Here is a 27995-nt window from a genome sequence, read left to right as displayed (position 1 = left end):
ACGTATAAGATATATCATCTAGCACGTTTCAATAAAAAAAAAAAAAAAATCAAACTGAGGGCTTAAAACAAAAGTGGGGAAAGATCTATGTGTGACAGGTTTATCTTCAGGTATTGAAAGGAAGGATATTGGGTATTCCATTAATCAATCAGGTAAGGTACAGAATCTTCAATCCACCAATCTTGTTTACATTTTCACCTATTTTGCTTTTTTTTTTTTCTGAATTTGTTCGGCTCAAATTACTGTATGTGGATGATATTTATATCTAAAACCCTGCTGGGTGATCTTCAATAGAAAAAGAAAGAAAAGAAAACCTACTGAGTGGCCTTTTGGAACATGAAATTTTGATGTTTAATGTTGTTTCATTAAATATAGCTCTTTCCCATATAGTTTTCTGATGCTTCTGGGCTGTTACTGGGAGGTAACTGTTAGTAGGTGATAGTAGAAAGCTCACTAGACTGTAAGACCTTAACACACAAGGAGTCCAAGCCTGGAATGTTTTCTATTTCCTCAATAGTTTTGCCTCGTTGGTGCACAACTTCAAGGTACTTTGTTGAATTATAGAATACTCTCTTGTCTAGCAGTTGGTTGAGCCTGATTTTTTTGTTTGTCCGAAGCTGTAGGCATATTGTTAGAATGGCTGCTGTTCACACTACAATTGCTGGATTATCATTCGAAGCTGTGGCAATAAAGCCTCCTTCACACCCTACATATGATTTAGAGGGCATCATTAAGCTTGCCCTTGCTGAAGATGCTGGTGGTCGAGGTTTGATTCTCATTTGAATTTCCAATATCCATCCTTGCTTTTATGGCATCTCCATTGCAGTGTTTTATATCCCATAATCTTTGCTTTACTAAGTTGATAATGATGTTTAATGATTTTTATGAAAACATTAAGCTAAAGGTTTTGCTGCAGCGTGAGCAAATATTCAGTTATAATTTTGTAAATATCTTCTGCATTCAATTTATGCAACATTTGGGTTCAATTGCAGGGGATGTGACTAGTATGGCCACTATTCCATTTGACATGGAAGTTGAAGCCCATTTTCTGGCTAAGGATGATGGTATCATTGCTGGAATTGTGCTTGCAGAGATGGTTTTTCAAGAGGTTGATCCTTCTTTGAAGGTATAGAGACACCGTGCTCTGTGTCTTTGGTTTATCCATATGGTTAGCGTGCTTGGACCACAAACTTCCTCATTTTGATGTACATTCTGATATCAGGTGAAGTGGTCTCGAAAGGATGGAGATTATGTCCAGAAGGGGCTGCAGTTTGGAAAAGTTTATGGTAAGACAAAAAGGGGCTTCTTAGTTTTGTATAAGAAGGTCCTACTAAAATCATATGCTCTCTCCATATAGGAAGGGCACATAGCATTGTCGTAGCTGAAAGAATAGCTCTGAACTTTATGCAGCGGATGAGTGGTATAGCGACACTAACTAAGGTGCTTCTATTTCCTTGAGTTTTATAAATAAAGTAAAAAATGATTTTTCATAATCATAGCTAAGTATCTTTATTTTAATCAAGCAAATCTTAGTTGCCATTATAGAGCAGATAATAGGGATGGTTGTAGGAAAACACAAAATGCATCTTTGTTATTTTAGATTGTTGTGGATTGGAATTGCAAAACAATAGGTTGATGAGTGTAAATTGTATTTGACCAAAAACATAACTGCTTGGATTATTAGTGTTGTTGATTCCTACATTCTTCTACAAGTTTGAAGTTTGTTGTTACTGATTATTATATGGCCTTGTTTTTCCACCTATTTATGTGATCAAAACACAGCAAATTTTCAATTTTTGATGGACTAATAGTTGTAAATTGCAAATTACGTCGTGTATGCACAGTAAATATATGGAAGAAACAAGACATGCAATGCATTTCATAATTGTTTTAACCTATAAATTCAGTAATGAAATCCATATTAGGCAATCATGCATGGTAAATATAATAAAGAAACAAGACACCTAGCAAAAGCTTATCAGCGCAATAGCTTTGTAATGTGCACAAAAGACTGTTTTAGAATGTTAATTTTTCTTGCAGGCAATGGCTGATGCTGCACACCCTGCATACATCTTAGAGACAAGAAAAACTGCTCCAGGCTTACGTTTGGTGGACAAGTGGGCGGTGTAGATCACTTCCCTGATTTTTCTCTTTTGTTGTTTGTTCTTTCTCTTACGCCTTTGGTTGATATTGTTGAAATTTACTTCTTGAAGGTTCTAATTGGTGGAGGAAGGAATCATAGACTGGGTTTATTTGATATGGTGTTGATAAAGGATAATCATATATCAATAGCTGGAGGAATCAGTAATGCCCTTAGATCTGTTGACCGGTATTTAGAGCAAGAAAATCTTCAAATGGAGGTTGAGGTAAATTTTTCAGATTTTAAAATCTATAGATAATTAAGTAGTTTGTGCCACTGATTAGTTAACAGAGTTGGTTACAAATCTACAAATATTAATGTGGTAGATTATATATCCTACAACTTGATTCAACCCTTCATTTTGAAGTATAAATCATTGCTGAAAAACATGTTTAACTTGAATTTTGTAATTTAATATCTTGCTTTTTAATTAACAATGCTTCAGAGAGAAACTGATTAGTTAACAGAGTTGGTTACAAATCTACAAATATTAATGTGGTAGATTATGTGTCCTACAACTTGATTCAAGCCTTCATTTTGAAGTATAAATCATTGCTGAAAAACATGTTTAACTTGAATTTTGTAATTTAATATCTTGCTTTTTAATTAACAATGCTTCAGAGTGGTTTTCTCTCTCTGCTTGTCCAGTTGTGCAAATGAATCAATCAGTGGGTGCATTGTGGCAACTGTAACTGATACGTTAACAATGTTGTCTTTTTCAAGGTTGAGACCCGGACTCATGAGGAAGTAAAGGAGGTATTGCAGTATGCATCTCAAACGAAGACTTCCTTGACCCGGATAATGTTGGATAATATGGTTGTTCCTCTTCCAAATGGTGATGTTGATGTGTCTATGCTTAAAGAAGCTGTGGAGCTAATAAATGGGAAATTTGAGACGGAGGTATCTCATGATTTTATCATGTAGCTCTTCTGTTCATTTATTTAGTGCCTACAGACTTTGCAAGAAAGTACTGTTGATGGCTGCTGTCCTGTAGTAAATTATTCCTGCTGAAGTGATGTGTTTGTTCTTTATTTTACTTTATTTGATGGTCATGGAGGGGTTGTGACACAATGGTTTGCCCTATTTGCTTGGCTTTTTGGTATTCAAATATGTGAAAAATGAGTAAAATTATGCAAGATTTGTGTGGAGCTGCTTGATTTTTTGAACAATTTCTAAAATGTAATCCATTTTGGTGACTTACCTTGACATTCTTGCTCATGTAGCTATCAAGTGCCATCTATGGTTTTACGTGATGACCTCTGTTTTAATTGCTTTACTGTGCACTTTTCTGAGGCTTAGAACTAACACATGAATTTCCATTGTGGTAGGCATCTGGAAATGTTACTTTTGAAACTGTACATAAAATTGGACAAACTGGAGTTACCTACATATCCAGGTAAGGCAGTGCAACTTTTTTCTTGTGATTTATGTTGTTTAATTAAACAGAAAAGTTCTAAGTTACCTCAACTTTATCTGAACTATGGAGGTATTTTATCAAAGAAAAATCTTATCATCCATTTAGGGCTGTTTTTGCTTCTGAAGTTAGTTCTAGTGGTATTTAAAGTCGTTGGAATTCAATCTAAAAATTTAAGATGTGTCACATGCCTAGAAATATATATAAACATCAAAATCATAAGATTTAATAAGTGCACTCAAATGAGAATGGCCCCTACTGCTTGTGGATAGGATATGCCACTGCTTTCTTTGGCACCATACGGGAGCCATGTCTCTTCAGGCAGGTACAGAGGTTGAGAATTACATGCCACACAATGATCTCTGTGGTTTTCAGTGCTCAAATCAAGGTTTTCTAGTTGTCTTTAGTAAAAAGTGCTATTCTTGCCTTGGAAGAATTTAGTTATCTGTGTGCTTTGCTGTATTATCAATTTGTTCTGCATACTTTGCTTCATTAACATTTTTTAAATGTGATATAAGTATAAAAAACTAAAACATTTCCCCATGGGCATTCTCTGTTAAGTAAAAAACAAAATCAGGCTTTTAACTGAAAACCAGGTATGCACCTGCATACATTTTGCAGGTTATTTTTCTTGATAATTGTACTTTTTTGGGAAATTGTTTCAGTAAATAATAGAAATTAGTTGAAGTTATCACTGACATCAGCTAATGTTTGTGGGATGTGTGCATGATGCATTTGGGTATAGTGAAGGATAAAATGAATTGGTGCCTAATTAATCTCTTTGAATCATTATAATTTAATCATTTCATTCAAAGTTCTTTAAAATGCACATGATACTCTTTCATGGATGTCTAATTTTTTGGCATTTAGATGGATCTGTTTATTTTAATGGAACTATTTAACAGAAAATTATCATTGCAGCAATTTAAAATTCTTGGTATGATTTACTGTTTCTGATGTTTGGATGTTTACAGTGGTGCACTCACGCATTCTGTGAAAGCACTTGATATATCCCTCAAAATTGATACTGAGTTGGCTCTGGAAGTTGGAAGGCGAACAAAACGGGCATGATCATTTATATTTCCTTTTTTATTGAGCAATAAGAGAACTCTTTCCCAGACTATATAAAGACAGAAAGAGCATGTTTGTTCTTTCCTTGCTCTAATAGTGGTTTAAAGAATTGACAGACAATAAATTGCTGTTTTATAAAAGATATGAGTAGAATTATATGCATTGACAAAATTCTAGCTCTTTTGGAATTTATTCTGCTGACAATCTGGCTGTCTTGGAATTTCCGCAACCTGATTGTGAAGGTCCTTGTCAAGAGAAATGAAAAGGTCCTTAGGGATGAATTCACTGTGTATTGTATGTGCATTTATGTTTGGAGTTATTCGCCCAACCATTCATTATCATTTAAAGGGATGTGAAAGGCATTTTGGATTTTGGCAGAGCTTTTGTAAACTGCCCATATGTGTTGAAGTTGGGTGCAAGTGAGTCCATGAATTTCTGTTGTGCATTCTTCGTTTCCAGGAAACAATGACTCTTCATTGAATATGACTTTTTTGGTGTCAATTGTGATAAAGAAATATAATATTCTATCTTCTTATTTTTAATTCTTTGGTGCTACTTGTAGGATACAGGTCTTGCAATAGGGAACAGTTGGTCTGTTGTTTGATTCTGTAAGGTAGTTAGGTCTTTGTATTCATTCATGAATTGAATTTTTCTTGTAGAATTCAATTCATTTCTAGATTTTGGGGTTTTGGTCATTGGTGACATCAGTGTCAGTGAAGAATAGCTTGAAATGTGGTTTAATGTGGTTGAAAACTTTGACCATACCATGAGTAAAAGAACAACAAAATGTGATTTTAGCTTTTTAAGTTAGAAAATTTCATTTGGTGCATAATGTCTTGGGGCCAAAGTCAGGCATTGTGTCTGATGATGACATTGCACTTTCAGGGAGTTTTCTAACCTTAACCACAGATTTAAGCTTTGCACCATTAGTGGGTATTGTGGGTGGGATGCCATTGGACTTGCATCATGCCAAGCATATCTCATCAAAAACTAAAGTTAAAATGCATATTCTGGGAAAGGAAAACAAAAAAAAAGAATTGCATTTCTGATAGAAAACAATGACCTAATGTCAATTTTCTCTATTTCTACAAATTTATCTCTTTCCTCTTTCTAAATACATGACTACTTTCCTTATCATTCCATTTGTACAGTCAAAGGAGCAGCAACCTACTCTTCCATTTCAAAGTTTGTTTTGATCCGCATTTAATTTCAAAATTTCAGAAACATCAAATTTAATTTCTTAATTTTAGATTCTAATCTTTAAATCCAAGATCAAGTCTCATCGAATATGAATTTAGTTTAATTTTAAGTTGATTTGTTCAATCTGTTTTTTGGGCTTTTTTAAGCAGAGAGAGAAATTTGAACTCAATTTTTTTAGCCGAGATTACGCATATCAATTAATTAAGCAAAATGTTGCGATATGGACCATTCAGATTTCAACTAGTAAAATACGTTCACTTTTTTAAGTTTTGATAAAAATTATACGAAAGTTCATTAGTTTTCAAAATGAATATTTCGTCCAAAAAAATATTTTTCACTGGACATGTAGGTTCAGTCGTTAATCAATCGTGTTTGCAACAATTTGATGACGTAATAAAAAAAAATAATTTTACTCTTAATTAATTTTTTAAATTACTATTATATAATTTTATTAATTTTTTATTAATAAAAAAAAGCTCAAAATGGCGCTCTCCTCCTTTAGGGATCATCGATCTATTGGGAGCACCGGCCAGTGCTCCCCTTTCTTCAGGAGCTAATCAGTGCTCTTTATTTTTTTAATTTTTTTAAAAATATAATAATAATTTTTTTAATTAATAAAAAATATTTAAATTATTTCATAATTTTTGTTAACGATGTTTGCATTTTTAAAGTGAAACATTTATTTTGAAAACTAATTGATCCGTTTAAAATTTTAATTAAAATTTAAGAGAGAGAGAGTATTTTACTCAATTTCAATGGAATTCTCCTATGTTCATTAAGTCACTATGTTCCTCTGGATGTAAGGAATAAATGACATGTGAAGGCGGTAAACAGGGCCACGCCAGTTGTTTGGGTTGGAACAGGCAGAAAGACACCCCACAAAGGAGAAGCAAATGGAGTTTCTGAGGGGCCATCAGCCACCAATTGCTGGATCGACTTGAAGGAATCCCAAGTTGAAAAAGGCTCGAGGGAATTTTCAAATGCCTACTAAATTCCAATTATCAGGTGGTTTCTCTAGAAAAAAAAAAAGGGAGGGGGGGGGGGGGGGGGGGGGGGTGGAGGGCAAGTAAATTAAAGTATGTATGATGAGATTCCACATAGGTTTTTGTGATTATATTTATTTATTATGACACTGACCCAGCAGCTGTTCTCGTGGTTGGAAATGCGAGGTTTATTTGATTATCAAATAAATTAAACCGCATTTAAGCCAATTCTAAGGGAAAATAGGGGGGAATAAGGGGCGAAAATCAAGTATTAGTCCAGAAATTAGAGAGAGAAGGTTGGGTTAACATTTTCTGGTCACATTTGTCTTATATAAAGCCAGGAATTTCTGACCTACTTTAATTCAGATATTTTTCTCGCAGGTCGCATTACACATGCTAAATATTTTTCACAAACTTGGCGTGCAATGTTTTTTCAGCAAACCATCTTCATCTTCTATTGTCCTGTGTATCTCAAAGCCCACACACCAACCACTTGTCTTAAAACATCCAAAGTCAATTGAATATCCAATAATAGGAATATCATATATCTAGTGGAATTTTCTTTGATAATTTTTCTTACCTTTTAGATATTATTATTATTTTACATGTCATACTTCCTCCTAATTTCCTAACAAAGGTTACCCAACTTTTGTATGCAAAAATATATCTGCACTTCTTAAAATACACAAAAAAAAAAAAAAAAAGTGAAGGTTTTGAGGCAAAAGAGAAAGAAAGCATAAAGCTGTTTGGTTAAATTATGCTCCATTCCATAAAAGTAATGTTGGAATACTTTGCCTTTTGTATGAGGCCAAGGACATGGATTTGTATCATTGTCGGCGAGCATGTCATTTAACCTTATGATTGACTAATAAAACATGTCATCCAAAAACAAGCAAAACTTATAATTTTGTACCAAGGAAGATTTAAAAATATATATATATATTTATAACCGAAAAAATATTAGAGAATCTTTTGACCTCATGGATATTATTCTGCTAATTTTGTTAGCAAATCAATCAAAATAAAAATATAATAATGATAAAATTTAATGCAATTAAGGTGTTGTAACATAAATCAAAGATTGGACCATAGTTACTATTGGAGTAACATAGCAGTAAGTTAGCCCATTTGACAAAGAAAGAAATTTGTATGAGGCTGTTTGGTTTAAGTTTTTTTAGTTTAAAAATTATTATGAAATTTTTATAAAAAATAATAATTTTTAAAATTAAATTAAAGTTATTTGTTAAGTTGTTTAGTAAAACAAATTATATAAGCTTTAATTGGTTAAAATTATTATAAAGAGTATTCATGTCATCTTCAATTACCTAATAAATTAAAGCTGAATATAAGTCTATTTCAAATTTGTATACGATTTCAGATGTTAACATAAAAATAATCAATAAAAAAAGAAAATAACTCTCAAACTTGTGTGATAGTAATAGTATTAGATTTTTTTTAATGAAAAAAATAAAAAACTTTTAAATAGTACTTGAATACAGTTTTTAATTTTAGATTTTCTCTTCTCTTAAACTTTGTAAGAATAGAAAAATCTTAAACTTTGTTATTTTGTTACTAAGTCTTCTATTTTTTTTTATTAGTTTTTGTAACGAGAGGTGAAGGAGAGGATAATCGCAATTTTACCAAACAATTAAAGAAGGAAGGAGAGGAGAGGGAGATTGATTGAAAGATATAAATATTTTTTGAAATGTTAATATATTTTTAAAAAAAGATAAGAGAAAACTCATTTTTAGAGTTTTTTTAGTTTTTTTTTTAATTTTATTTTTTTAAAAAAATTACTTTTTTAAGAACTTTTCAAAAATCCTTTTAAAAAAAAGTATAAAGTTACATGTATAACTAAAAATTACAATTTAATGAACTATTATTCAATGTATTACATTCAACAAAAAAGTAATGAACAAACTAATTAAATCAACAAACCAATGTAAAATTAAATGAAATCCATATACTATAAAACTTGAACTTGACTTTTAAAAAATTTTAAGTACATATTCAATAAAAATATAATAAATAAATCAAATAAACTGACGAACTATCATAAAGTTAAATGAAATCTACGTGTGATTGAACTTGATATTTAGAAATTTTCAAAATACATAGTCGAAAAACTGTACATGCTCAAAATGATCTTTTAGAAAGTCAACACTACAATTATCATCTTAATTAGATTTGAATTACTTTTACTAAAAAAAATATATTTGAATTAAACTTGACAAGCAGATGGGGTAGTTTGACCCCAGCACGCAATTGTCTACGTTAATGAAAGAAAAAGTATCTACACCCCTAGCATTCAATTTACTTGTCTAAACTATGAAACGAAAAACCAAGAAAGTAGGCATAAATTTGTTTGCTGGTCTCTAATCTTCAGCTTAAACAATGATCAATTAGTCAAGAATTGTGCATTGATGGGCACCTTCTCTTTTTCTGCCGACCCAAAAAATCCATCAGCTGTCCCAAATTCGTCAGCATCTGATGTTGCCCTGCCTTTGGGTTTCCTTTTCGGAACATCAAATTTGGATTAGGACTCTCAAAAAAAGGGGGCAGGAAGAGGAAGAATAGGGACTATAAAGGGGAATGGTCATTGCTATCTTTAGCCAGCACCACCGCCCATGACTACCATAAGATTATTCTTTCTTGAACTAACACGTAATTTCTTCATACCAAAGCAATTTTCCAAGTTCGTAGTTTTCTTCTTTTTTTTTAATAATAAGACCCAAAGCATGCTTGATACAAGTTTTTATAAACAATTTTAGTGTGATTTCCAAATATGAAATTAAATTGTAATTATTATGTTTTGGATATGTGTGCAAAAACATCTACATACTAAATCCATGTAAATTAATGTGTGACCTAAACTCCCAATAAGGGTATCGTTAGTTTGGACAGTGCCTCCTAATTAATCAAGGGCATCCAAGGGTTCATTGAAATTAGCATCTGGTTTAAATTTGACAGATAAAAAATCATTTTCATTTGAGTTGAGAGGGGCATAATTAAGAAAATATTTGACCCTTTAATAAGTTTGCTCTAAAAGGCATCTTTTTCAAGCTAAAAGATTATTCTAGTAGTATTCATAGGTCCAATTTGGGCAGCTTTTGCTGCGACATGCAGGCTTAAATGAGCAGTTATACTTTGGTGAAGTAAATCTTTTCTACGGTGTTTGAACGTCAAATAATACTTTTGACATTTATATATATATATATATATATAGAGATTAATTTGTGGTCAAAATTTTTGGATTTTTATCAATTTAAGATTAATTGTTTCAATTGTAATAATCAAAGGTTAAATATTTTTTATTTCTTACAATTAAGGGTTAAGGTGAAAAGTATTTGACATGTGTAAGATAAGTATATGACGTAAACATTGACTTATTTTGTAAGATACGAAAAAATAATTTTGTCAAAAAGTCATTTCTGTCTTATAGTGTCTTTCTTCTCGATCTGATGTTGATTTAGGATGATAGATAAGCTGCTTTGTAATGTCTTTCGTTTGTGATATAAGTTCCATTCACTTGTCAATTTAACTCTTAATTGTAAGGATCCGAAAACATTTGACCCTTAATTATTATATTGAAACGTTTGATCCTTAATTGAAAAGTATTCAAACGTTTAGTTCTAATTTAAACATTTAGTCTATATAGGATGGTAAAGATATCTAAAGATAAATGGATGATATAAATACTTTGTTAGGATTCTTCAAAATAAATTTTACAATCTGAATTTTACTTAATCACACGTCTGCATTATGTTAATCCTTATTTTTACGAAATCAAAGCATTACTCTGCGGTTTTAATGCAGATTTTTATTTTCTTGACAAACCTAAAGCAATTGTATAATGTAGAATTAATGGAGGTTTTAATGGAAAATTCAACCGTAAGCAATTCTGTAAACAAGCCAAGCTCTGGCATGCTGTTTTTGCCAGGAGCAACTCGAAGAAGGCATATACTTTTTTCATCCTGAAGAAAGCAAGAGGAAAATTGGTCAAAACAAAAGCGTACAAATAATTGAAATGTTTCAACAATATTATAGTGGAAATTATAGTACATTAACTTTTGATGACTACTTCTACCAAACAAATAAAAAAAAAAGTTTTGGTGACTGGTAGTTAAAAGAATAGCTTTATATTTTATTATTTCTAAAAACCAAGAGTACAATAAGTCTAACTCTATTTCTGTCTTATTATAATTTATTCCCCTCGTATTAGCACTTTACAGAAAAAAAAAAATACTTTTTGGGTTTTATTTTATCTATCTTTAATATCTTAAAATTACGATGTTTTTATTTTTTATTAAAAAAATAAAAACAGAACAATTACATTAAAATAACATGTGAGAATGAAATTTTGGTAACATCAATTAATAAGATTGATGCATTACTTTTAAAAAAATCTTTGAAAAGCATCGTGGATATTAAAAATTATGGAAAGTCAATTTTATATTAAAAAATTAAAATTTTCATAAAAAAATTGAAGTTAAAATTTTCTCTTAAACTTCATAAAAGTTAAATAAAACTAATGAATTTAGAACAAAAGAAATATAAAAAGCAATACCATGGTGTTGCATTTTTATGGAGGCGACTACGATATATTTGCCTGATCATTGCTGAAAAAAATGGCATGAAGATAAGATATAGGGTAGTAGGGTTAGTGGGCGTCGTCATGTCATTGAAAGGATCAATGGAATAATATTTGCTAAATACAAATATAGTATAGTGAATACATCTTGTAATTTCTTTGAACAAATCATTGATATGAAAGCACAACAACATCTTCCCGAAATTGTGAAGCATCCTATTGATGGATACCAAATCGAGATTCAAGTGCTTAACCTTTTTCATAATAAGGATTAATTCTATCCTAGAGAATGGATGATGACACTATAACATCATGCCAAGGCATTCTTAGAGTGTATTGTTGGTGGATAATGGATCATAAGAATATTAAGCAATACAATCGAAGGAGAATCCTCATTCTATGTTAACTATAGTCATAGACTACCAAGATACAAGAAGGTTAGTTTAGGGTTTTTAACTTGAAAAAAAGAAAAGAAATAAAGGCAAGGGAAGGAGGACGTTGGTTGTTTCACTAGGCTTTTAATATTTAGGACAAAGGGCATGCACAAGTGGGGCCTTTGTAGCCCTAATTTGACAAGCATTAATTAGTTTAATTATCTCTTATTTTTCATAAAGCAAAGTGGTATGGGTTCTCCATACACCAACCATACCAAAAGTAAATCAACAAAAATAAACATATTCTCACATGGAGATGAGTCATAAATGATGGTGATGAAGAAAAAACGTCTAGGGGCGGCTCACTCTACGCTTATCCTTTAGTGACTATACCCGTGAAGAAATGACGTAGCTTTCGAAACTAAACTGTGGAGGGGCATCTAGTGACTCATGGCAACTCTCAAATTGGTCATTCCATAAGAATCTGGGGACATTCAACAACAATATAATATATCTACGCATACCCATTATTTTAATTTTTAACCATGATCAGTTTATTATTTTCGATAAAATTGGAATAAGGGCATAATTTAATATGATGATGGTATGCTTGAAATCCTGTGTCAGGGTGTGAGTTTTAAGAAATATTCATTACTTGTTAGTTTGTATAATTCTCCCATCCTGCTATAGTCTTTTTTTAACAAATGAGAATTGTTTGTATGTAAATAGAATAATAAAGTTGAAGCAAAATTAGTGAGACTTTTTTTTATTCAACAGAAAAGAAAATCCCCATAGAAAATGCCAAGAGCATAATAGTATAAAGAAGGGAGAAAGAAATAGGAAAAAAAAAAAAAAAGCCTCATCTTTCGGCACACCTTGGCAGCACACAGTCACACACACCTTTGCAGATGTTGTCTTCTCACCAAACCAAATGCCAAGCTAATGCTACCAAACCCACCTTACCTGTAAAAATGTTCCTGGGACATGCCATCCCACACCCTTTTTATGTTTATAGAATTTAAGAATTAGGGTATTCGGGTTCCTTTTCTTTAATTTGGATAGCAACCCATGTTGAAAAAAAGGTGACCAAGTTGATACAAATCTTTATGATTGCGAAATTGAACAGTAATCCACTTCGAGTATAGCTTAATGAGGTCTATCATTAGAGTGGTACAGGACAATAATTAATAATTATGAAAGATTAATGACTTTTTTTTTAACTAAAATATAGTAAAAAAAAAAACAGTACAAATTTGCCAACTGTCCTAGTAAAAGCTTTATGATGGTTTTATTATGAAAATAAAGTAACTTGATGATCATTTCTTTGCATTTAATTTATACTGCAATAGTTGTTTTCTTTAATCACAGCAAGAAATTGAAGTCATTTAGAACTTAAAATTCAAGTCTTCATAAAAATAATTTCTTTTTCTTACTTTACATCAAGAATGATAACGCTCTTTTATTCCATAAATCTCTCAACCTTCCTTTTCAAGACTTAAACTCGAGTTTCATGTTATAATTACAAGTTATAAATGTAATTACTAAAATATTTTTTTATTTTTAGGTAAATATGCATAAATCTCTCATCCTTCTTTTTCGAGACTTAAACTCTAAATATCATGTTATAATTTCAAGTTACAAATTTAATTATTGAAATAATTTTTATTTTCTAAGTAAAAGTACATAATTTCTCATCATTCCTTCTCGAAACTTAAACTCGAGATTTTATGTTATAATTTCAAGTTACTAATTTAATTTCTGAAATAATTTCTATTTTTTAGCTAAATATGCATAATTTCTCATCATTCTTTTTCTGAACTTAAACTCGAGATTTTATGTTATAATTTCAAGTTACAAATTAATTACTAAAATAATATTTATTTTTGTGGTAAATAAGCATCATTTCAAATCATTCCTTTTTAGGATTTAAACTTAAGATTTTATGTTATAATTTTAAGTTATAGATTAATTATTAAAATATTTTTTATTTTTTAAGTAAATATGGTAATCCAATCAATTTTTTGAATAACAAAATTTCATTAAGCTTTGGGTTTTACCAAAAAAAGGGTATTCTTGAATTCTCTTCCAACAAAAAAATCTCATTCCTCTCGTATATTTCGAACTTAAGATATATAAGATAATGTGAAATCTTGAATTCTAATATCAAGTTTGAATCATAAACTCACTGGAGATGTTATTGTACTTGTTAATGCCAGTAATTTTTTTTTGCTAAATGTTAATGCAAGTAATTTGAATTGAGTTTATAGATTAATCATATGGATAAATTCCATACACACATAACCTCATGTATAAATAAAGTTAAGGAATCCTTAAAACTAAATACATTCTTACCTAATTCAATTTGCAAATCTTTATTTTAAGAAGTCATAAATTTTTAATTTTATCCACTAATGACGAGAGTGTAGCATGCGATTCATTAATTAAAAATGGTGTAAGAAGGTGAGGGACTACGTCAAGAACTTGTCAAAGATTCTTGAGAGGTCGGGTCAAAAGAGACCCGCCAACCTGACCCAGTCGGAAAGCCCAAATTTTTTAGTTGTTGTCAACGGAGCGTGTAGTACACGCAGGTAGAAAAAGCGTGTAAAGTTGGTTAATGAAGAAAACGGAACCACGCAAAATCTACTTTACGACCCTATCCCCAAATATAATCCGTAGACTTAAGAATACTACAGCAGCTCACAAAGCCCCCCAATCTGTTTAAAATAAAATGTGTATTATTTGTTTCCCGCTTTGATAAAAAGTAACTCATTTATTGCATCATAATTATGCATTTTCATCTAATAAATAAATGACAAATTTGAATTTGACTTTGTTCATTTTAGTTATAAAACGTGGAAATTCATTTCATTGTTACTTTTTTTGTCTCTTTCCCTCTAAAATAAATCGTGTTATATGATGGTACTTTTACAATTATATCGTGCATTTAAGATCACTGTCAACGAGAAAAAACTTTACTCAAAATTTAAATTTTAAATAAAAGAAAATGGACAAAGAATTGTGACGTGATAAATGCATGGGTTTTAATAAATCAACATGCATAAAAAAATTGAGAAAAAAGAAAATGGAAACATTGATGCTGACCAATGAACAGAGAAAGCTTGAAGATGGGGGGTCTAAAAGAAATAAAGAAATGAATTAAGATTAAAAAAAGTACCATGATGACCAATCAGGTACAACTCACTCAATAAAATACAACCCCATTAGCCCTAATTAAACCGAACATTCAAAAAAAAATAAAAGAAAAAGCAAAAGAAGAGAGAGAAATATTATAGTATTGGGTGTTGAGAGGGAAAGGAGAGGGGGCTAAGGGAAGGGAAGGGAATGGAAGGGGAATGAAAAAGGAGAAGAGAGGTGATAATATAAGGAAGCAAAAAGAAAAGAAAGGAAAAACTGGAAATAATAAGAAAAGGGTAAAGAAGAGTTTTGTTGGGAGAGTAGAGTCGATGGAAATGCGTGCTGATTCCGGTAGAAAGGGAACCTTCTCTGTACTCCTTCTTTTCCTCCTGCTGATCCTCATTTTGCCTCGTATCTAATTTTCTTCTTTTTCTTTCTTCTTCTTCTCCTTCTTCTAGTGTTTCTATTTTGGTCTCTGGATTTGGTTTGAAAAACTGAAACCCCACTATAAGTCACAGTAATTCGGATGCTTGTATCGATCTACGGACGCATTCCTGATATATCCAGGAGTGGTTAAAGCTCTGAATTTTTCGGGATATTTTTGAGTTTTTCTTTTTTCATTTTTGTGGGTCAGGTTTCCGTTGAATCTTTTTTTTTTTATTGTAGGGTTTATGTTGTTGTTGTTGTTGTCGTCGTCGAATTCTTGATTGGGAAATTTCTTGGCTTATTATTATTATTATTATCGATATTGTTATTGTGATTTTTGATGTGTAAATATTGTTATTATGAGATTTGTGATTTAGTAAAAAATTTAGTTTGTGGGGGAGGTTTTGATTTACTTTCCTCCTCGGAAATATTTTGTGATACCCCGGAGGATTTTAGTTTCATTTTCCTTTTATTAACACCTTTGAGAAAAAAAAGTCAAAATCAATCAATTGTAAGCTTATAAAAACACATACCCTAAAAATCAATCGAAACCCACCATTTTTATTGTGGGTTTCTATTAAATTTTCAATATTTCCATATCAAACTAAAGATTTTTTTTCATAAATACTGATTTAGAAGAGGAAGATCAAGGAGAAAAGAGGGGTGATAGGAATTCTGTTGTGGGGGTTGTTTGGGATTCTTATGGGAATACCCGATAGCTCACTATTAGATCTAATAGAAAAAGTTAGGTCTTGGATTTCTTGGGGAGCAAGTGATATTTCATGTTTCCCTGGTGAAGAATTTGGGAGGCTCAAAAACGGTGTTTGCAAAAAAATGTGTTGTGAATGTGATATGAAGTTTGCTGATGAATTCTCTCATAGATACCGTTGCCAAAGCTGTGGTCGTTGGTTATGTTCAGAATGTGTTGAAAGATATGAATCCCGTGTTGTTGTTGTTGTTGCTGCTGAACAATCAGCTAATGTAAAGGGTAATGATTTTTCTAGGATGATGAGTGTTAAATCTTGCAAGTTTTGTTGTGATGGGGTTAAAGCGAGGCGTGAAAGTGGAGGAAGGAAGTATTGTGAGAAAGTGCATCCTTCTGAATCTCCCCGGGAGAGCCCTGAACCACCATCCCCATGTTCTGTGAATAGTGAATCAATCAAGAGTGATCATCTTGCCCGGTATCTTGAAGCCCGAGATTGCAGGTTTTCTCTGCAGGCAGTGACTGGCAAGAGTATGACTTCATTTAGTGCTCATCCTTCTCCAGTATCTACTCGAAGATCTCCCAGCAGGTACCTCCGCTTAGATGACAATTACTTTGCTGGAATTTTCGTTTTTCTGTTTGTATGTAAATTGGAGACACCCCCGTTAACCTCCTAATATTAGTTTTGTTCTTGACCTTTTTTTCATCTTTTTTTTCCTGGTAGTGAATGTGTTGTTATTTGTGTATTTACTGGTGTAGGAGTGATGAAGAAGATGCTGATGATTCTGGTAAGCACTTTGTGAGTCCCTGGGCCGAATATTGTCATGATGTTTCGGATTTAGATTCAAGTAGTATTAGTGCTAGACATGAGTTTTATAGCTTTAAGTCCGTGGGATCAAGTCCTTCAGTCAGCCCCTCTAGGAACAATTTTACTCCTTATAGAGTTGGGCATTCTGTACAGCGGAGGCAAGAAGGGAGCCCAATGGCTCAGTATGTTGGTCCCTTTGATCAAGAAAACATGGCTGTTTTAAGAAAGCCAGAGACAGGGAGTGAGGAACCAGAAAATATTGATGATTACTCTGATGACATGTCTGTTTTTCGTAATCATTATGCAAAGTCCCAAAAGCCATTGGATTTTGAAAACAATGGTCTGATATGGTATCCCCCACCACCTGAGGATGAAAACGATGAGGCAGAGAGTAGCTTCTTTACATATGATGATGAAGATGATGATATTGGGGATTCTGGTGCAATGTTCTCATCCAGTAGTAGCCTTTCAAGTATGTTCCCAGCAAGGGAGAAACAAAATGAGGGAAACAAAGAACCTCTCAGAGCCGTAATACGGGGGCATTTTAGGGCTCTTGTGTCACAACTATTACAAGGTGAGGGTATTAAAGTTGGTAAAGAGGATAATGCTGGGGACTGGCTTGACATTGTCACAGCTATAGCATGGCAAGCCGCGAATTTTGTGAAACCAGATACTAGCAGAGGAGGCAGTATGGATCCTGGTGATTATGTGAAGGTTAAGTGTATGGCGTCTGGAACTCCCAGTGAGAGGTGTGGGCTGCCTTACTTTTTTCAGATATTCTAAATTTCAATGTTCTATAGTTTTTCCCGTTTATATTCTTATTATATGAGTTCATAACTCGTGAATTCTGTCATTCTTGCAGCACCCTTGTCAAGGGAGTGGTCTGTACCAAAAATATAAAACACAAGCGCATGACCTCACAATACAAAAATCCTAGATTACTTCTTTTAGGGGGGGCCTTAGAATTTCTGAAAGTTCCAAATCAGCTGGCATCTTTTAATACATTACTTCAACAGGTTTGTTTTAAACACTTATTCCATTTATGCAGGTCAATAGAAGGTTTTTGTGGGATTAAAACCATCACATATTTGTGTGCTTTCTCTCTCTCTCTCTTTATGTATGTGCATGTGTGTTCTAAATGTTTGCCATTTGGGCAGGAAAATGATCATCTCAAGATGATCATTGCAAAGATTGAGGCTCTTCGCCCCAATGTACTGCTGGTAGAGAAGAGTGTGTCTTCATATGCACAAGAGTATCTACTTGCTAAGGAAATTTCATTAGTGCTCAATGTGAAAAGGCCATTATTGGAGCGTATAGCAAGGTGCACTGGTGCTCTTATTTGTCCATCAATTGATAATTTATCTGCTAAGCAATTGGGGCACTGCGAATTGTTCCGGTTGGAGAAAGTAACTGAAGAACACGAGATGGCCAATCAGTTTAACAAGAAACCATCAAAAACACTGATGTTCTTTGAAGGTTGTCCGAGGCGTTTAGGTTGCACGGTAATATTTCTATTTATGCATATGATTCTCTTTTTTTAGTTCCTTTGAATTGTGGGAATTTTGAACCACATATGCTTCCCTCTTTCTTTTGTAGGATACACACTGGCTGTCCACATTTAATTTATGAGCATTTCGATTCTTATAGTTGCTTTCAGTGCTGAACTCTACTCCATTTCCATTCTTTCAATTAATTTGTCTTTTGCTTCTCTATGTGGCACAAACATTTTAGTTTGGGTCTTTCCAAATTTCTTTTGTTAGATCTTGTTGATATGGTCTCATGGCTTTATTTATTTAAATAAATGCTTTTATCCCCTACTCTCCCTCCGTCCTCTCCTTTTATGTGTATGTAACTATGAAACTATTGGAAATTGATTTCTTTCTACTTGTTGAGTGGTTTGATTGTATGAGTTGTTGTGGCACATTTCTCTCGAACTGTTCTAGTTCTTTATTCAGTGCAGAAAGTGGAAAAGGAGGAACGTAACAAAAGATTAGATGAAATTTAGTTGCACGTTGATCTCTTTCTGATCATTATAGGCTGTTGAGGACCAGTATTTGATTTGCTCATGTGGATGGTAAAATAGCCTCGGGCTTGTAAAACATGGATGTTTGCATGAGAAATGAAAATAAATCTTACTTGCAGGAATGTGTTCACTGATCTGTATTTTAACATATATGATCTTGATGCCAGTATCTTCCAAAGATGTTAAGCATAGTTGTTTCTAATCAGATTGCCTTGGTTCTCTTTGTAGGTCCTGCTGAGGGGCAGATCTCGTGAAGAACTAAAGAAGGTTAAACATGTTGTTCAATATGCTGTTTTTGCAGCCTATCACTTATCACTTGAGACTTCCTTCCTTGCTGATGAAGGTGCTACTCTGCCTAAGATGAAAGTAAAACGTTCAATTGCTGTACCAGAGAAAACGCAGACCGACAATGCCATTTCGGTTGTACCTAGTTCCTCTTCTCCATCCAGTTTCAACTTGATAGTCAATGCTTCTGCTCAGGATGATGCATCTCTGAGTCACAATTCAGGGCATGGAGGATTGGAATCATTATCTGAGCCCTATGATCAAAGTCATTTTTTTCCTTCATCTGGTGGTTCCTTTCTTGATGCATGCAATGATGACTTGGCACATGATGAGGGTTTGGACATGTGTTCTTTGGAACAATTCAAGGATTTGAAGATGTCCACGACGTTGCCTTGTGATATTAGAGATTTTCCTCGATCAGAGTTGCAAGAAACTATGACAGAAGAGGAGAGGCATCTTGGTGAGATTCACGAAATGGCTAAATTTGAAAAGATTGATGAGGATGAAGCTTCCAGTGAATACTTTTCAGCCACCGACACTCACCAGAGTATATTGGTTTCATTTTCAAGCCGGTGTGTGCTGAAAGGAACTGTATGTGAACGGTCACGGCTCCTGCGAATAAAGTTTTATGGTTCTTTTGATAAACCACTCGGAAGATATCTTCGTGATGATCTGTTTGATCAAGTAACTCATTTCAGATTTTGTGTGCCTTCATGTGAGAATATGGGGTCTATGTTTGAATTGTATATTAATAGGTTTTCTTTGCAGGCATCTTGCTGCCGTTCTTGTAATGAGCCAGCTGAAGGCCACGTTATATGTTATACCCACCAGCAGGGGAATCTGACAATCAATGTAAGACGCCTTTCCTCTCTTAAGCTGCCTGGTGAACGGGATGGTAAGATTTGGATGTGGCACCGATGCCTAAGGTGTGCTCATATAGATGGGGTTCCTCCAGCAACTCATAGAGTTGTTATGTCTGATGCTGCCTGGGGACTTTCTTTTGGAAAGTTTTTGGAGCTTAGTTTTTCAAATCATGCGACTGCTAATCGGGTTGCAACCTGTGGTCATTCATTGCAGAGGGACTGCCTTCGTTTCTATGGGTAAATGCTGTAAAGTTTTTAATATGTAGTATCTGTTGACAGTTAAGGATGATGTTGATACTTATGAGTATCATTTTACAGATTTGGCAACATGGTTGCATTCTTCCGCTATTCCCCAATTGATATACTATCGGTCCATTTGCCCCCATCAATGCTTGAATTTAGTGGGGACGCTCAGCAGGAGTGGATTAGAAAAGACGCAGCCGAGGTTTGTTGTCTATTTTCCCTCTTGTTCTTTTTTTGTTGTTTAATTGCCCCTCTTGTTCTTATTCGAATGAAATTATCATATTTTGAAATTATTGACTTTTATCTTTCTTCCACAGCTAATGGTCAAAATGGAAATGTTGTATGCGGACATATCTGATGTACTTGACCACATTGAACAGAAGAGTAATTCTGCTAGCTGTCAATCATCAAATGCAAGTGAGTTACCGAATCACATTATGGAACTGAGAGATCAACTTCGAAAGGAAAGAAATGATTACAATGTAAGTACACTGAATACTAGTTACTGATATAACCTAGAAATATACTTGGTGGTGTGTATGTGCTATCATTGACTAGCTTTCTTGTTTATAGGGTTTGCTACAACCAGTTGTTATGGAGACTTCACCACTTGGTCTAGCAGCTGTGGACATCCTAGAACTGAATCGCTTGAGGCGTTCACTTCTAATTGCTTCACATGTTTGGGATCGGCAACTTCATTCATTGGACTCTCTTCTTAAGAAAGGTTCTGCTGTTAAAGCTGACATGGATCATATTAAGGATGGAAAACCTGAAGCTCATGAGCCAAATGCCTGCAGATCCTCAGATTCACAGGAGCCTCCTAAGAATGACATAGGGTTGGAACAGAACTCAAGTTTAACAACCTTGGAATCTGTTGTACCAGAAGAATCTAACTTGGCATTATGCCACCAGAAGAGAGAGGAGGATGTGCGTCCAGATGAAAGCATCCCGTCTCCTGCGTCTACTCTATCTGAAAAAATAGATTCTGCTTGGACTGGTACTGATCTACTCACATTGAAAGTTCAACCTCCTGAAGCATCTCAGGGAGATGGCCCCCAAGCTGGTTCTATCAGGCCAACAAGTAAAATTGATAATCTGACTTTGAGAAAGATAGCATCTCCAATGAGGCTTCATTCGTTTGATTCTGTATTGAGATTCCAAGAAAGAATTCAAAAAGGATTGTACCCTTCTTCATTGCATTTTTTGACACTTAGATCTTTCCATGCTTCTGGAGAGTACAGGAGTATGGTGAGGGATCCTGTTTCTAATGTAATGAGCACTTACTCCTACACATTGCCTCTAGAGGCACAAAAGTTGAATTTGTTGCTCAGTTCCACACCCACTTTAATCACCTCTGCATCTCATATGGCTGAAGGGGCTCGGCTACTTCTTCCGCAGAGGGGCCACAGTGATATTGTTATTGCTGTTTACGACAGTGATCCTGCAAGTATAATAGCATATGCTCTTAGTTCCAAAGAATATGAGGAGTGGGTTGCTGATAAGTCCTATGAAAATGGAGGAGGCTGGAGTGTCAGTGACAGGAGCAAAGAAGATTCTGTAGCTTCCAACTTTTCACCCTGGCAGTCATTTGGCTCTCTTGATCTGGATTATATCCATTACAGAAGTTTTGGCTCTGAAGATGCTTCATCATCTGTGGGTGCCTTGTTTGCAGATACAAAAAGGTCTCCGCATTTAACAGTTTCTTTTGGAGATGATTCTTCTGCTGCTGGTGGCAAAGTGAAGTTTTCTGTGACTTGTTATTTTGCAAAACAGTTTGATTCTCTTAGAAGAAAGTGTTGTCCTAGTGAATTGGATTTTTTGTGTTCCTTGAGCCGCTGCCAGAAATGGAGTGCACAAGGGGGAAAGAGCAATGTGTATTTTGCCAAATCATTAGATGAGAGATTCATTATTAAACAAGTGCAAAAGACGGAGTTAGAATCATTTGATGAATTTGCACCGGAATACTTCAAGTATTTGACAGATTCTCTTAGCTCAGGAAGCCCAACTTGCCTTGCTAAAATTCTTGGTATTTATCAGGTTTGTCCCATTACTGTTCTTCTTTGAAAGCATTGTTTCTGTGCATCCAGTTGGGGTTTGGAGTGTCTAATATGTCAAGGTTTCTTTGTAAATTTTTTGTTGTTGGCTTGATGGTAGGTCTCTGTAAAACACCTGAAAGGTGGCAAAGAAACAAAAATGGATTTTATGGTGATGGAGAACCTATTTTTCAGAAGAAGTATCTCAAGGGTATATGATCTTAAGGGCTCTGCAAGGTCACGGTACAATCCGGATACAACAGGGACAAACAAAGTACTGCTAGATATGAATCTGTTAGAAGCACTGCGAACAGAGCCCATTTTTCTGGGAAGCAAGGCAAAGAGAAGCCTTGAGAGAGCCATTTGGAATGATACATCTTTTTTGGCAGTAAGTTGCTTCCACCATAAGAGCTTTAAAAAATGGTTCATATCTTTCAAATTCTTCCTGGTCAATGTTGAAGTAGGAATAGGATTTGAATGTGATGCCGTAACCAAAATCTTTTCATGATGTTAAACAAGTTATTCCATTGGACTTAAGATTCTTTTTCCCATTTGCGGTTTTCTTTTAGTAATATTTATTGAAATTTTTGTGCTGTGCTTTTTCAGTCGGTTGCTGTCATGGACTATTCATTGCTGGTTGGAGTGGATGAGGAGCGCAAAGAGCTGGTTTTGGGAATTATTGATTACATGAGACAATATACTTGGGACAAGCACTTGGAGACATGGGTTAAGGCGTCTGGGATACTAGGTGGGCCAAAGAATGCATCCCCAACAATTATTTCTCCTAAACAGTACAAGAAAAGGTTCCGGAAGGCTATGACTACCTATTTTCTCACTGTACCTGATCAATGGACTTCATGATCTGTATTATCATTGATTCATTGGTTCATTAATAAGGCATAAGAAATTGTAATTGCTGATAAATGAGAAGGGAGCTCCCTCTCTCCCCAGGTTTTGTTTCTCTTTTATCCTCATTTTTTCTTTCGGCACAATTTCTTCAATGTGGGCAGAAGTGGCCTGCATCTAAAACAAACTACAAATGTGAAGAGGGGAAACGAAGCTTTCTTTTTGAGGGCTCTTTTTAATGACCTCTAAAGAAAGGGGAAGAGTTTTTAGGGCTCTGGTGTAATGTTGTAGTGTATAGTTTTTCTCTTGTGCATGTGCAAAAGCTCCCCGGAAGAATCAAAGGTTCCTCTACCTTAACATGAATTGTTTAGGGCTTTATACTTAATAATAATAATGCACATTATAATCAGGTTTGTCACTGTTATGAGAATAATGCTTCTCTCCCATAATAAAAGCACTGTTCTAATCACAGTAACATAGAGGTGGCAAAACGGGCGTACAGCACGACCCACGTTATTACAGTAATGGGCCTCACCTTATTAAGGGGCTGGGCTGAGTCATCATATATCGTGACCCATGGGTCGGCACAGCATGGCCAGTAATTTTTTTTATGCATGATTTTAAGAATTTAACTAAATCTCAAGATGGTCATGAAATCTCAATATTTAATTTTTCGAGTTTACTTTTGAAACTAAATAATTGTTATTATGTTAATGTACTATCTAGAAATATTATTTTGGGTTTACATTTAACGATCAATATGATTTCGATTTTACAATTAAAAGCAATTATTTATATTGCCAACTCTCCTACATTTTTTTTTTTATTTATTCACCAATAGCCACTGAGCTCCTTGCTTCAACTATCAAGCTGAGTCAGTGGAGCTTGTCTTCACATGCGCAAGCCCTCTCTTTCTAACCCATTGAATATTTATATAAAAAAAATTCAATCTTTTTTCCCCCTCATGTCATAGTCTTCATCTTCTTCTTTTGAAAATAGAGATTTTCGAGCTTAGTCGTGGGCTTTTATGCCATTTACCTTTTTAATAATATTGTCAATATTTATATTTGAGCATCTGACTCAATAACTCAATGACTTTATTTTTTTCAAATAAATCAATATTTTAAAAATTAATTTATTTAATCACAATCCAAAAACTACTGTTAATTTACAAAGATTATTCATATTTTATGAATTAATTAATTTTGTTAATAAATATTTAGAACGAGGAGTGTTTAAATAATTTCCGCCAGTACCATTCATGCTCTCCCAACATCCCCGGGCAAAGTTTCTTAATGTGCCAAAAAAGAAAATCTATTAGGTATAAAAAAGATACAATACATAAAACATTGTCCATGAAATAGAGATCACTATATGTATATATATATATATATATAGAGTCATTGCAGAAAGATTTGAACCACCATGCACGCCCCGCAAGGTCACATCTCTCACTCTAAAAGCTTGAAAGCTATATTTCTTCTATGTACAACAAACTGTTTTTATATGTAGAGTGAAGTATAGAGGGATGTGGAAAATTGAGCATGGACCATCTTCCCATTGCTTTGCTCTGATTTATTTAATTAGAACACTGAGTGAGTATACTCTTCATGGTTTGTCAAGAGGTAACTGCTATCTGGCTCCCTCCTTCACTGATTGGCGTGAAACTCACCCGTTTCTGCAAGGAACAAAGAAAACTTTGAGAAGTTAGCTGATTCGATCGGTTATTAATCAATTACTTAATTCGATTTGGAGTTGGAAAAACAAATAGAGTGCCTTTGGGTGAATTGCCTTGGATTCTCTTTCAACTTTAACTACCATTCTTTATGGGTTCTGTAATTTTTTTTTTGTTTAATTATACCCATCACATGACAAGACGTGCATGCATGTCTAAGTTCGAATAGAGAAAGCAAATCAAAAAGTCATCTGGATTGGTCAATTATTTTTCATAATTTTCTTCCTTGAATGATAATGGGAAATGACGTAAAGAAAAAAGAAAGGTAGACACAAGAATATGTGATAATTAAAATTTTCAAACAACAAACGAATAAAAGAAAGGTTGTTCTGCAGTCAAAGTTAGGTTGCCCTTTGTCCCCACTGGGGATTTGATCGATTTGTGGAATCATGGATAAAGAAAGACTCTTAAGATCATATTCAGCTGTTTCGAAGGCTCTGCCAGGGCAGAGTACAAGGAGATTTTATATGGTGTTGTATGACAAAGATAAATACTAGAGTATGTATTTCTTCAAGAATAACCTCATTCTTAGGTCAAATGCACGTGAGTGGACATAGATTTGGCTTGGAACCATAGTTAGCTTTAGCTTTAGCTTAGCTTAAGTTTGAGACAAGTCCAATAAAGACAAGGCGATGTAATTAGCCTTAAAATTTAATTGAGATGCATCTATTTCTACGGTCAAGATCCAATATTTTGGTTTCGGAAACATCCTAGATGAGATGAACTCATTGGAAAACTCAAGTGATTAGTCAAATTTTGCTTCAGAAAACAGAATTTAGAATTATGTTCTCGACGACTTGGAGTTAGCCGGAGAGAACTTCATAGAAAAGTCCAAATTTAGGGTGCTGACTCCTAAACAATTGCTTTACGTATTACTAGTACTCTGTTCTGGTCCGACGACTTCACAATTCCCCTTTCTCAATTCCTGTTCCGTACGTCATACCATTCACACTTGTAACTAAACAGATAACAAATCAAAATTGTCAACTCCTATAAGCATATTCTATAATAAACTTTTCCTGTTTAAGCTTAAAAAAAAAAGGGGGAAAAAAACGAAAAACCCAATGAAAAATACCACGAAAACAGGATCATTGTCTGGTGAAACTAACCTCACGGGCCTTGAAACCTTCTCCAACTCTTCCGTGGCTGCCCTTCCAATGCACTTGTTGCTGCAAAGACAGGCCGCCGTTTCCTTTCTGCGCAGCTTCACGTGGGCTGTTTCTGGTATTTGCCACGCAGAGTTGCATGATTTTCTCTGCTGCCTCTGCCTCATTGTTGCTTTCTTTCATCAACCTCTCCACTTCTGCCCTTGGTAGCCTCATTTTCACCCTCATTGCTCCACTTTCAGACCCTTCTTCTTCGGACTCCTCGGGTATCACACATTTGGGTTTCATGAGGGTAAGATCAGACACGGATCTCCTCGACAGCATCAGGCTCTCGAGCCTGTCTTTAGCACTCATGTTTATACCCGACCGCACCCTTCTTGTAACTATCTCCTTGGGAGCTTCTGGCAACTCTACCAAGAAGTAGAGCCGCTTGGGCTCCAAGCTCTGGTGTGACTGCAAAGGCTTTGCTCGAATACCAAAATGCTTAACAGATTCCGATTCTAGCAACACATGACCTGGATAATCTTTTACCACCTCTTCAGCTTTCACCGGGGTCTTCAACTTGAATGTTTCGCCGTTAATCTTCATGACCTTGGTGGTCTTTTTCCCGCCCAAGCTATTCCCCATTTGCCTAAGTGTTGTTAGTTGTAAACAGACAGCTAGCTAGCTCGCTTTATGTCTTCGATGTTCCTGTTTTGAGTTTAAGACAGAGAGGTGAACCACAAAACTGGCTTGGTTGCTCTTTTGGCCTACTTTAAAGCATACAAGATTTAAATGGTGGGTGTGAGATAAAAAGGACAAAGGGATATTTGGTGGTTGATGCTAAGGGAGCACGGGTCAACAAAGAGGGCAAACCTTTTGAAAATAGGCAACTGTTTATGTTTGACAAAACAAAAACAAAAAAGTACGTAACGTATCGCTTTCAATCAAATATTATTATCTATGCTAAACTATAAATCAAAATTTAACATATGAATTCTGAAATTAAACCGCTTAGAACCAATTCAACAACCATGTCCACATGCTAAAATACACCCAACAAAAGGACTTGAGGCAATTCTGCAAAAATTCATGCCCCGTGATATGTGGGGAAATTATATGCATGATCTTGTCCTTTTCTCCTTCTGTCGAAAATGGTTTACGGTAATCACGGCACGGGGTAAACCTGGATTAAGACCTTTTCTTGTTGAGATTCAACCTGCACATGTGAAAACTGACTTTGAGGGTTAATGGTGTATGATTATTTACTCAATTTCAGCATGAGGAATTGACCGTGGAAGAAAAGTACGTTAGTCTACCACCAACCTTTTTTTTTCTCACTACTGTTACCAAGTATTATACCGACTGCTAAGGCTGATTTTGTCTCCATAAGCAGAAAGGTAAGGGTTTCGAGGCTTTGGCAAAGTTTGAATTTTTCAATGACAAGGTCCAAATTGACAGTCCGCTCATCAACATGGAACTCACTTACTTGTAAGCCTGTTAAATTAACAGGCTTAATTTTCTCTGCTTCTAAGACCCTGTTTCGATTTTAACCGCAGCATCATCTGTCATAGTTTCATGCCATTTTTTCCCCCAAATTTTCTTTCACGCCTACGTAAGCTCGTTGAATTTAGAATAATTATATGAATGTGGAAAAACAATTTCCTCTTTATTATATAAGTTCAATATTCAAACTCGAGACTTTCTCTTTTCTTTGTTATTCTGCAAGCAATTTCACATTGCACATGAAATTGATCCCAACGGTGTTGGCTTGATTTTGAATTATAGGAATAGCAAGGAGCAAGGGTTTTAGCATGCGTGTACTGCAAGGATTTCTCACGGAAAACTAGTTTCACTTTCCCAATGGCCCAACAGTTCAACGCCGTATAAACACGTAGCAGCTTGGTAATTCCAAGGAAAGAAACTGGAAAACGAGAGGGAGGAATGACAAAGAAACTAACGGAATAGCAGACCAAAAAGCCCAAAAAGCTCACGAAAATCATATTGTTCATGCGTATCCAAAATTAAGCATACTTA

At 34.4% G+C, this 27995-nt stretch overlaps 3 protein-coding genes across 19 annotated transcripts; 2 read left to right on the top strand and 1 right to left on the bottom strand.

The window, feature by feature from the left end:
* Positions 1 to 11: 11 nt before the first annotated feature.
* QPT (quinolinate phoshoribosyltransferase) lies at positions 12 to 4906 on the top strand. Of its 16 annotated transcripts, none has more exons than XM_018116420.2 (12): positions 12 to 152; positions 433 to 545; positions 624 to 766; positions 993 to 1126; positions 1223 to 1286; positions 1358 to 1440; positions 2041 to 2124; positions 2214 to 2366; positions 2864 to 3040; positions 3469 to 3536; positions 3827 to 3967; positions 4529 to 4906. In XM_018116420.2, exons 2-12 carry the CDS (start codon positions 496 to 498, stop codon positions 4623 to 4625), a joined length of 1194 nt encoding a protein of 397 aa, XP_017971909.1. In that variant the 5' UTR covers positions 12 to 152; positions 433 to 495; the 3' UTR covers positions 4626 to 4906. The 16 variants fall into 16 exon arrangements, with proteins under 16 accessions (XP_017971909.1, XP_017971905.1, XP_017971902.1 ...); XM_018116416.2 differs by having other exon boundaries at positions 618 to 766; XM_018116413.2 differs by having other exon boundaries at positions 13 to 152; positions 391 to 545; positions 618 to 766.
* A 10105-nt stretch (positions 4907 to 15011) lies between these two features.
* FAB1C (FORMS APLOID AND BINUCLEATE CELLS 1C) lies at positions 15012 to 23501 on the top strand. Its single transcript, XM_007045044.3, has 11 exons — positions 15012 to 16626; positions 16797 to 17594; positions 17708 to 17861; positions 18003 to 18347; positions 19097 to 19837; positions 19922 to 20253; positions 20335 to 20461; positions 20577 to 20741; positions 20833 to 22296; positions 22414 to 22680; positions 22899 to 23501. Exons 1-11 carry the CDS (start codon positions 16037 to 16039, stop codon positions 23151 to 23153), a joined length of 5238 nt encoding a protein of 1745 aa, XP_007045106.2. The 5' UTR covers positions 15012 to 16036; the 3' UTR covers positions 23154 to 23501.
* Positions 23502 to 24436: 935 nt separating this feature from the next.
* Positions 24437 to 26748, bottom strand: AT17.1 (plastid movement impaired protein). 2 transcript variants are annotated; one of them, XM_007045043.3, is made up of 2 exons: positions 25983 to 26744; positions 24437 to 24816 (listed from the first exon to the last, which is right to left on the bottom strand). In XM_007045043.3, the coding sequence occupies exons 1-2, from the start codon at positions 26604 to 26606 to the stop codon at positions 24757 to 24759; spliced, it is 684 nt and encodes a 227-aa protein (XP_007045105.2). In that variant the 5' UTR covers positions 26607 to 26744; the 3' UTR covers positions 24437 to 24756. The 2 variants fall into 2 exon arrangements, with proteins under 2 accessions (XP_007045105.2, XP_088659278.1); XM_088803152.1 differs by lacking the exon at positions 24437 to 24816 and adding an exon at positions 25648 to 25831 and having other exon boundaries at positions 25983 to 26748.
* Positions 26749 to 27995: the final 1247 nt, after the last annotated feature.

Source organism: Theobroma cacao, chromosome 2, assembly GCF_053813885.1.
Source record: "Theobroma cacao isolate CCN51 chromosome 2, ASM5381388v1, whole genome shotgun sequence".
Taxonomy (NCBI): domain Eukaryota; kingdom Viridiplantae; phylum Streptophyta; class Magnoliopsida; order Malvales; family Malvaceae; genus Theobroma; species Theobroma cacao.
The sequence above is the reverse complement of the archived record's forward strand: the minus strand, read 5'-3'. Positions and strand labels throughout refer to the sequence as shown.

Bases quoted from the DNA above. Each gene is read 5' to 3' on its own strand.
- AT17.1 (XM_007045043.3), bottom strand. From the start codon at position 26,606: ATGGGGAATAGCTTGGGCGGGAAAAAGACCACCAAGGTCATGAAGATT. The intron at 24,817-25,982 runs GTTAGTTTCACC...TGTTCCTTGCAG, and splicing joins AAGGTTTCAAGGCCCGTGAG to AAACGGGTGAGTTTCACGCC.
- QPT (XM_018116416.2), top strand. From the start codon at position 496: ATGTTTTCTATTTCCTCAATAGTTTTGCCTCGTTGGTGCACAACTTCA. The intron at 1,441-2,040 runs GTGCTTCTATTT...TTTTTCTTGCAG, and splicing joins GTATAGCGACACTAACTAAG to GCAATGGCTGATGCTGCACA. The intron at 2,125-2,213 runs GTGTAGATCACT...TACTTCTTGAAG, and splicing joins GTTTGGTGGACAAGTGGGCG to GTTCTAATTGGTGGAGGAAG.
- FAB1C (XM_007045044.3), top strand. From the start codon at position 16,037: ATGGGAATACCCGATAGCTCACTATTAGATCTAATAGAAAAAGTTAGG. The intron at 17,595-17,707 runs GTGTGGGCTGCC...TCATTCTTGCAG, and splicing joins TCTGGAACTCCCAGTGAGAG to CACCCTTGTCAAGGGAGTGG. The intron at 22,297-22,413 runs GTTTGTCCCATT...GCTTGATGGTAG, and splicing joins AAATTCTTGGTATTTATCAG to GTCTCTGTAAAACACCTGAA.